The sequence below is a fragment of the Crocodylus porosus genome, unplaced genomic scaffold, assembly GCF_001723895.1.
Source record: "Crocodylus porosus isolate Cpor-Errol unplaced genomic scaffold, CroPor_comp1, whole genome shotgun sequence".
Lineage (NCBI taxonomy): Eukaryota > Metazoa > Chordata > Crocodylia > Crocodylidae > Crocodylus > Crocodylus porosus.
In genome coordinates this window covers 36,164,405-36,174,655 of record NW_017728911.1, presented here as the reverse complement: position 1 = coordinate 36,174,655, position 10,251 = coordinate 36,164,405, and the positions used below count along the sequence as shown (strand labels likewise).

The following is a 10,251-nucleotide window of genomic DNA, read 5'->3' as shown; positions in this document are numbered from 1 at the left end:
CCCCTGCTCCGCCCCTGTGCGTGGTCACGTGGTCGGCCCGTGGCTCCCGCGGGAAGGCGGTACCCGGAAGTCGCGGCCAGGACCGGAGTGGGCTCTCTCCCCACTCCCTCCTCCGTGAGGGGGAGCCGGTACGGTGGGATGGGGGCCAGGCAAGGGGGGGATGGGAATGGGAAAGGGCAAGGGCAAGGGCTGGGTTGGGTTGGCATAGGCTGGGTTGGGCAAGGCGGGAGGTGGGCATGGGCTGGGGAGTTGGGGATGAGCCTACGCTGGCGGGGCACTGGGCCCGGGCCTGGCCCTGAAGTGGGGCTGGGCAGAGGGGTGGCTAGTCCCTGTTTCCCGTCTGTGGGGGTGTGAGCACAGGCCGGGCAGGGGCAGCGTAGGGAGGGGACAGGGCCTGTGCTACTGCCCTGTCACCCCACCCTGGCGGCAGCCCCGTCGTGCCCGTCCTGCAGCAGATGAGCGTGCGGCAGGAAGGGGCAGTGGCTGCTCCTGCCGCCGTCCCCCCGGGGCGCAGAAGTGGGGGCCAGGGCCGCGTTGCTGCATGTGTCGGACCGGGTGGCGCGTGTGCGCTGGAGGAAGGGGCGGCTGCTGCTCCTGGGGACGGCGCGGTGCTAGCACCAGACTTACAAGCACTCTGGAGCATGTAGTAACAGAAAGGGGCTGCTGGTGTGAGGTGGATTGTTCACAGCTAATAATTTACCAGGTGTTTAATTTCTGTCCTGGCTTGTGGGACATAGACAAAGAGGCAGTGTTTTCCTTAAACAAATTGGTGTTTGAAACTCGTTTGGGTTTTTTTTAAAGGAAGTCTGTGGCACAATTCTGGACAGCTCCAAGGATTATGTTTCCAGCATTTGAATGAGCTGGGAAATTGGATAACCAGCAAAGTGTCATGATTAAGCTTTATTTGTGATGGTTATTCACCTATGAGGATTTTAACATTGTATTTCTGTGGAGACTTGCCTGCGCTGCTCAGGAGCTTCACAGGAATTGAATTTCCTATTGCTGACATTATGTTGTAGCAGTGCATACAGCAAAATCAGAAGGGGTGCAAGCATAGAGCAAAATAGCTCTAAGCTTGGAGCACAAGTCAAGGGGCAGTAATTTGTGGTGTGTGGTAGTTGCTGTCTGAGCTTGGGAGTCTGGGTTCAGTTCTTATTGGGTAGCTCTCTGCTTCAGACAAACCACAGCTAATGCCAATTAGGTTTTTTGGTAACGATCTTGATAGGAGCCCAGGGTTGAAAGGTGTGGAGGCTGATTCTTTGGAGTCTTATAAGGGGCCCCTGCAGATTGGTGTTCAGGTATGTTGGCAAGACCATGAGGATAGTAAAGAGAAATGCCTGTTCCAATCCTATTCTCTAGAATAACTCCATCTCCAAAGTTGCCAATTAATGCCTTGCACTAGCCAGAACTTAAATTAATGGCACTAATACAATCACAGGCAGCAAGAGAATGGAGAGCAGAGAATAGCTGGAATTGGCTCACAATCCTGTGATGAATGAAACCATTTCTTTAGTGCTCAGTCCTGTCATCAAACTAAACAGATGCTTTCTTACATTTCTCTAAAGAATTTGCTTATGTGCTCAAACAGTGGGACCCAGATCCTGACTTGGGCTTCTGGCCACAACTATATAATAAATTCAAATACAGTGTAAAGCATACACTACTCTTGCATTAAGGTGTCCGTGTATGTTTTGCTTGCTTTCGCAATTTCTGCAGCATATCATTGCAGCATTATTTCCAAAACTGTTTGTTTTTTGTGTAATGGCTAATCCAGATTTAGGCAGGGGATTTAGCAAAAAGAAGAGAGCAGTTCATTCTACTAATGACCAGCTGTCCTCCTGTTCCAGTAATATTCTGTGAGCCTGCTTCACTCGCCAGTCTGTTGGCTGGAGGCGGTGTTTGCTCTCCACCAACTTTTATGTGCTGCCAGGCTAGCACAAGTGGTAAAATACTTGACGCAAGCAGGAATTTATCCAAAATTGAAACACCAGTCAACCCAGTAGGGTGAGATTCTCACCCAATCTGGAAATATTTGCGATGCAGTGAAAATGAAATACTTTTTGCAGTTCGGAAAATAGTAGGTAAGAGGCATGTACTTCATATTTCTAGTAAGTGTTTCTTCACTGTTTGTTCCAAGTGTTTATAAACTAGCAAAATGGGATTGAATTCTAAAGAGCTGTATCTTAATCACTTTTTTTTTTTTTTGTATAATGGTGAAACAGATGAGGTGAATTTCCTTCGTTTAGGGTCTTGTCTGCATAGAGAAATTGAGTGGAATACATAGCAATTCTGACTAGAAATGAGTCGGTGCCCATTTAATTATATCTGAATATTTGATTAAAAGAGCAAACACCTTGCTTTGTTATGCTCTGTACACAGTGTGAAATGAAATGAATCTCTGGGGCAGAATTTCCCTTTCAAGCAATAGGTTACAGGCAGTCAGAATATAGCCACAGTTTTAAGAATTATCCAGTGTTATTTGGTATACAAACAGAAGAGCTTAATCTATCAGTACCATGGTGTTTCACTAGGCTAGTTAATTTCATTATTGCAAACAAATTGTGTCCTATATAGAACATGAAACCTCAATATACGGGTAATCTTGTTAATGCTGCTTTGTCTGGGGGGAATTAGCTGTAGTGGGAATACTCTGTCTACAAAGGCTATTTCAGAATAGAGCTCCTTGTGTGGACACTTCTGGAATAAACTCTGTTTTAATTTTAGAATTATTACTTTGGTTTGGGAAAATAGTGATTTTTCTGGAATAAGTTTTTAAATTTTGGAATAAATACACTAATTATGCAGAACAACTGTTGGATGTTGCTGTTTTGGTCAGCTTCTCCATGAAGAGAAGCCCTGAAGCTTTGACTGTTCTGTAGAACAGGTATTGAGTAATATGGAGGTAGTGTTGAAGCTTGGTTTCAGGAAACGCTTATATTAGTTACAGTTGAATTACAGCATGTGTCTTGTATACTTGAATAATTGGAGGGCAAGGCATGAAATACATGGGCATATATAGCCTCTTTTCTGAACTGTTTAAAGATGAATGGAAGTGATGATAAAAACATCCACCTTTTAAAACAAGTTAAACCCTGAAATACTATCTTTCCTTTTCAGGAGCTGCTCCATTGGAATGGTCTGTAAGGAAAAGCTGCCTTTTTATCCCAAAAAGCTCCATCAGTTCATAATTAGAGGGTTAGTATATTAAAACATTCTAGTGATTGCATCTTCTGAACATCTTTAGCTTCTAATTAAAACTACGGATAAGCAAACTTGACACACATTAGAAGCCAGCTGATAAGAGGTAAAAGCAGATTTCATCATGAAAGGATTCTCTGTATATACAAGGCTTTGATGTAGTGGCTTAGTGGGAACCTACATTCTCGGTCTAAAAGGTGCCATATCTTTGTTTCAGATTTACCTAAGTTTCATCTAAACATCATGGGAGAGATTAAAGTCTCTCCTGACTATAACTGGTTCAGAAGTACAGTTCCTCTTAAAAAGGTACGTACCATTTATATCATTTGTTATGAAATAGAGCCTTATTTCACAAGGACCATGCTGTGCAGTACTGAGAACTGTCTAAGCCAGTGGTCAGCAATGTTTTGGAGCTGTGGGCTGGAACAATCTGACTCCAGTTTGGATCCTGCCCACAGACCCCTGCGCAGTGTCTTGCTTCATCCAGCATCTTTGCTGGAACTCCAATGACTGCTTTACATGACTCGCAGTCTGGCATGTCTACTGACGTGACCCACGTTACCATTGTGCCTGGTGTGATGCTTTTATTTTTGACGTAACTCTTCTTGAAGTAAACTCTGCTGGGTTCCTGGTGCCATCTGAGCTTTGGCAGTCTGCTGGAGAGCTGTGCTTGTCAGCAGTTGTGGCAGGTCATTTTTTATTCTGAAGTTAGGAATTGGCAGTGCAGTTTAGCTGCCTGCCCTGCATTGATGATGCTGCTGCTGCTGCTGCTGCCTACAGCTCTGACTTCCATTCCCATCAATGTGATTTGGTTTGGTTTGGTTTGGTTTTATATAGAGCTCTTCTCATCTTCATGGAATCCAGGCTGCTTCCTGGAGTCCCACCTATAGAAAGATGCACTGGGGATGCTGAAGGAAGAAACTCTCTTTCTTCTATAATGACAGGCTCTTCTGATAGCTTCTGTTGTATCCAGCCACCTTCCTCTCTTGCTTAGGCTCTTCTCTGTAAGCTTGGTGAGGAACTGAAGTGTTTGGTGTGTGCAACCCTCTTATAACTTCTGCTGTGAGCTGCCAGTGTTGCAAAAGATTTGCAAAAAAGCACTGCTTTCCAGAAGGACTCTGAAGCCAGCTATGTATCTTGTGATGTAGAGATGAAACCACATGGTTTCTCCAAGTAAACGGTAGATAAATATATCCATAGCTCTCAAACTTGAAGGTGCAGCTTTGGAGGAGATGACATCTGGTGAAGAGGGAGGGGGAAATATTTTCTTCCTGCCATCAGTGAAGCTTCTCCTCTCTTCACTATTGCATTGACTTTCACCATATCTAATTATGAAGAGCTTTGGGGGCCTGGGAACCCCGGAGATGTCTTTGGGCGCAAGTGTCTTAGAGTGGGGTTTCTCAACCCATGGGTCACAACCCAAAAGTGGGTCCCAGGAATATGTGAAAGGGTTGTGCCCAAACTTTAAAGATGTAGTCTCCTTTAAAATAGAAAAATGTGGGAAACAGTAGCTTTTCCCTTGCAAGCTAGCAGAGTTCCAGCCTGCGAGGGGTTGCTTGCCCACCCCGTCTCCCCCAGTACACTGGGAGGCTGGAGGATAGCAGGTAGGGAGTGAAAGGCACTGGGTTGGGACTGGCCCTCATTTACAAATGGGTCCTGATACAAAAAAGGTTGAAAAGCACTGGATTTAGAGATTCTAGGTTTGTCCTGCTTCAGTCATGAGTTATCCCTGCCACTTGTATCCCCCGCCCCTACTGTGTAGCTGACTTCCTCCCCCTTGGGCAGGGGGCTGGATCTGATGATCTCTCAAGGTCTTTTCCAGCCCTAATGTCTATGAAATCATAACTGGATGGAGGCCTTCTTCCTGGGAGAAGTGAGAAAAATAAATGTTTAAAGACAGAATTTTCATTCCCTCCCCGAGCTGCTGTTTGTAGCTCTGCTCCTGACTCACTGGGATTACTAAAGTGCCCGGGGCACATTTATAAGTCCAGGAGTGTTTGTTCTGGTATGCTGAATTCAAGCTTAGATAAACATTCTGCCTCTCTAATACCCACCATGTGGTCCGATGGGAGGATTCATTGTTCCCTTTCACTCTTTAACCCTGATGGGGCTTCTGGAGTAGACTGGTTCAGGCATTTCACCTGACAGGCAGCTGTCTTGGGGATGAGAAGTGATTCCTCCAGTTGGTTTGTAATCTGCCAGAGAAAAGTGCTGTGTAAGTCACGCCCACAACATGTGCAGTGTGGGAGAGGGTGGCTCACGTCTAAGGCACAGGACAGAAGTTGAGAGCTCTTGCGTATGATCTAATCTGCAAGCACTTCCTGTGCAACTGTCATGTGAAGTGCATGTCCCACAGCTTCCTTCAGTGTGAAGTGGGGCAGAGGGAGCTTGAGGCTATAAAGTGTTTCATGAGTGCTGAATGGGGGGAGGAGGACAACTGCAGTGCAGTGCACTGCTAGGGAGCAGTGAATATCACTGACTAACTTATGGTCAGGAAGTGTATGCTGCTTGGATCCATAGAATGAAATCCTGGCTCAGCTGAGATAATTCAGTGGAGTTTAGATTAACTCATAAGATAAGCTTGCATCAGTTGAGCTTGTTATAAAGCAGTATGGGAAGAGGGGGGTGGAAATTTTTTGGCAGGTATTACACAAATCAGTCCCATATCCTCCCAGAGTGCCACCTTTATCCCCTCCCCCTGCCCGGTTTGTTGCTCTGCTTTCTGCTCCCTACGCTGCCTGCTGCTATGTCGGCTGTCCCCTCCGTGGTTTGCTGTGTCACAAACTGAGGCAGCACCAACAGTTGTTCTCAATTGGAGGTGTTGCCACCTCCAAAAAAAAAAAAGTGATGGAGAGGTCCTGTCTGACTCTACAAAAGCTGAGAACCACTGGACTATGCAGTAAAGCTGTGTTAAATGGCTATTTTCAGGTGGGACAAGTTCATGGTGCCCTGCATGCTCCATATTCATTGTCTGGCGGTGAGGAAAATAACTTAATTCTGGCCCTTCATTTCCTTCCCACTTGTACTCAGCCTTAATTCTCTCTTAACACTTGCTAGTATCCTAGAATAAAGTGCTCAGGACAAGTTATTGTTATTCTTTTTAGAATTAAAGCTAGGCTCCTGTTTCAGATGCAGATGGCTGCAATGAATAGATTCAAGTCAATCTTACAGAGCAGCTGTGAATTGCAAGTTGAACTGTAGACGTGCAAGTCTGTCTGTGATGCCAAGTGCTCTGAAGTCTTGGCCCTAAGCCATGTCTGAACTGTTCTGGAAACATCACAAAAATTGCTGCTAACATGGGACTCTCACATGTCCTCTGAGCCTTATGCTGAGCAGACTTGCAGTGAGCCAGGCAGATCTAGGGATTTGTGATCTGCTGTTCTCCAGGAATCAAGAGAAGGGCTGCTTATAGAAAGTGGTTCAGAGTTGGAATATATCAGATTCTGGGGTGGGCCTGCTGCGGTATGGGGTAGATTTTATCTGGGAGTTTCCGTGGTTAGTTTGGCCTGTGGTCGGGTACCAAAGGTGAGCCTTGTAACAGTAAAGGAGACTCCTAAGCATCAAGTGGTACATCTGAAAAGCAAACGCTGTAAACGTGAAGTACTTCTCAGCAACAGGAGGGACTGGGAATTTTCAAACTCCTGTTTTTCAAAGGTACCGTTCACCCAGGGCCCTCATTCCCATGACTTGACTTCCTAGCATCGGACAGACCTTACGTGAGGCTCGTGTGCAGCAGTTCTGACGGTGGAGAGCAGATCCTGTCCTCCCCTTGAATGTTGCAGTGAATGCCTCCTTCACAGCAAAAACTCCTGCCGTCCCACTGCAGCTTGGTGTGGTGCTGCTTTGAGTAAGCTCTGTATAGCATCCCTCTTCTGATAGGACATGGTTGTTTCAAATTAGTGATCTGTAGTTGGTCTGCTCCGTCCACTATCCCTGACTACCCTCCAGATCTGTGAGAGGCAAAGATGTTTGTGGGTGGTATCTCTTATTGGGCTAACTGCATGGTTAGGACCAAGTCGGACCTGGAGAAATCTGGATCTGCTCCCACAGCCCTATGTTGGTGCCAAGAAATGAAGCTGTCCTCCAGTCATTCAGAGGGTGATTTTTACCAGTCTGTAGTTATTACACTTGATATTCCAGCTACCCCCTGGATAGTTAGTCTAGACTTTGGAAGTCATGTTCCTTCTGGGCCAAGCATGCTCTGTCTGGTAGTGGTACGCTACTTCCTGAGATCCTGACTTGTTTGTACATGATCTTGCTGCTCCTTTGACTTTGATATGTGTAAATTTTCATATTTTGATTTAATATATTCAGTAGATCATGTTTATGTTGCTTGTTTATGTAACTCTTATGTCTGAGAGAGAGAGAAATCCTTCCTGGAGCAATTTGTGAAGGACCGTTTCATTCCTAAGCCACTATGACTTCCTTCTGGTAATTGTGAAATGAAATCCTTTGATGCAGTGAGGACTTCCACAAATCACTATCTATTATAGTGATATGACCTCTGAGCAGAGTGGCTTTAGATACTTGGTTACACGGTTTTGCCACAACAGTTCTGTGTCTAGGCATGTTCGGCAGGCAGTGTAAACACCACGTATAATAGGATGGAGTAAAAGTTATTGTGAAGAGAAACAAAGAGGTGTGGGGGGGTACCTTTAAAAAAAATCTTATGCACTATAGTATGAGAGCCAGACACCTGAAACGTATGTAGAATATAGCTGTAGGCAAACCAATCCCAAGGAATAATGGGCTTCATAACTCCTTTTAAAACACTCTTCTTTTCCCAGATCATAGTAGATGATGATGACAGCAAAGTTTGGTCGTTATATGATGCAGGACCCAAGAGCATCCGATGCCCCCTCATATTTCTTCCACCTGTAAGTGGAACTGCAGATGTGTTTTTCCAGCAGATCTTGGCCCTGACTGGATGGGGTTACAGAGTTATTGCTGTGAGTATTCTTAGCGCAACCTCCAACATCCTGTGTGGATTTATTTTTGTTACTGTAAATACAGTCAGTTCAGCGGCATCATAATGGTCTGTTCAGTTTTTATAACGAAATCACAGAACAGCTATGCTAAGGCATGTTCCTGAGGTACAGAACATGCAAAATTGAGCCCTGGCATTCTGTGCATTTACAAAGGGAGTACATGAAACACTTTTACAGATACTCTTTGACTTCATATATTTTTTCCCCTCTATGCTTTGAACACCTGGAGTTCACATGCATTTCTTAAGATTTATTGCTAGGGGGATTTTAAAGCAGCTGCTAGCATTCTTTTCAGTACAGTAGCTACTTGCTCTGTCTCCAGGTCTACAATACAGGAAAACAATCATAGTAGTTGTTTTCTCTGGAAGGCAGCCATAGCATGGTGCAACTTAACACCTATTTACCCACTACGTTTTAAGAAGCTTTGCCTGGTATCTCTATGCTAATGAGTAACCTAATGTGCAACTGCTTGAGTGACTTATTCCTAGTGGAGTGATGGGTTGGGACCCTACCTTGAATGTCATGGCAGAACCATCTTTTTTTTTTTTTTGACTGCTTCTGTCTTGGTTCCTCCATCTTTAAATGGCTGCTTCCACTATAATTCCTACCTTTAGCTCCTCACAGTCAGGCAGTGCTCACTGCTTTTGTAAATAAAAATGCGTTTATATGCAACGAATTCTGACAAGTCAATGAGGTCTGATACTGGTCAGTCTTGTCTCTTCCAGCCATAACCCATATCTGATGCTCCAGAAAGAGACTACTTAGTATGCTTCTCTTCTCCAAAGCAGCTATGCTGTGTATTTCCGGAGAGGGTGTCATCCTTTATCTTGCAGATAATTTGTAGCTTGCATAGCTGCAAATATTAAGTCACAGTCCTTTGAATCTACTTAAAAGATTGTCTTGAAGTCTGTCTCTGTTGCAGTGAATTCAGCATGTGGTGATCCAAACTTCTTAGTGAAAGCTTAGGTTATGCAAATAGAGTAGTTCCAAATCGCTCCATCTTTTTGTGCTGGCTAATGGTTTTATTTGTGCCACTTTTGTGCAACATAATGAGGGGATTTTGCTCTTTATCCAGTAATCATGCTATTCAGTACCATGTCTAGGTTCTTTGTTTTTGCTGAAAGTACAAGCTAATGTATAAGACTTTTTTTTCTGAACAGACAGGAGCTATGAGAGAGGCTGATGAAAGAACACCTTCATTCCCTTACTAATCACTGTATTAATTTTATCCTCATACTCTAGTTGCAGTATCCAGTGTATTGGGACCACCTTGAGTTCTGTGATGGATTCAGAAAACTGCTAGACCATCTGCAGCTGGATAAAGTTCGTACCCTGAGATTAGCAACTAATGTGTGGTTACAAATGTTCAGTAAAAAAGCCTGGAGTTTATTAAGAACTACTAAGCAAAAACTCTCTTAGGGCTGTGATGCAAGCTTTTTTTTCTTAAACAAGACATTCAAAACTAGGAATGCTGTCTAAAACTTCTAACTTTGCCCATGTTGATCCCTGTTTTCTGGTGTACCTCATATCTTGGTTAATTAAGTTTTTTGTTAACTATGAAGGTTAATCTTTCTTTAAAAAATGTAGCATGTAAGCAGATAAAAGTACTGTAACTTGAAGTGGAGGAGTTCTAGATTCTTTTAGAAAACAAAGAACTCTGAACTTTGTTCCCAACAGACTTAAAGTATAGGACAGGGATAAGATTTAACAGGTTTATCATTGCATTTTTGTAATGTTATGCACAGGTTTGGGGGGATGAATTTGAAGTTTATTATATTACAGATGTACTTTTTTGATTTTGAAATAGGTCCATCTTTTTGGGGCTTCTTTGGGAGGCTTTTTGGCTCAAAAATTTGCTGAATACACATACAAGTCTCCCAGAGTTCAATCGTTGATCCTTTGTAATGCCTTCAGTGACACCTCTATATTTAACCAGACATGGACTGCAAACAGGTGAGGAAGTCTAAAAAAAAAAAAAAAAAAAAAAAAAGGAACTGCATGCTTTTTGCAATCTGGGTTTTGAAATCTTTAATTCTAGGCTTGGAGATTTTTTATTTTTTTTTTT

The 10,251-nt window shown here is 43.8% G+C and overlaps 1 protein-coding gene across 1 annotated transcript in view; it reads left to right on the top strand.

Moving 5' to 3' along the window:
- The first annotated feature begins 56 nt into the window (after positions 1–56).
- Positions 57–10,251, top strand: part of SPG21 (spastic paraplegia 21 (autosomal recessive, Mast syndrome)) — a 13,259-nt gene continuing 3,064 nt past the window's right edge. Inside the window, exons 1-6 of the mRNA XM_019533806.1 lie at positions 57–128; positions 3,118–3,195; positions 3,416–3,504; positions 7,986–8,147; positions 9,429–9,509; positions 9,994–10,139. Coding sequence (XP_019389351.1) covers positions 3,442–3,504; positions 7,986–8,147; positions 9,429–9,509; positions 9,994–10,139 — 452 coding nt within the window. The 5' untranslated portion in view covers positions 57–128; positions 3,118–3,195; positions 3,416–3,441. The remainder of the gene's footprint in view (positions 129–3,117; positions 3,196–3,415; positions 3,505–7,985; positions 8,148–9,428; positions 9,510–9,993; positions 10,140–10,251) is intronic.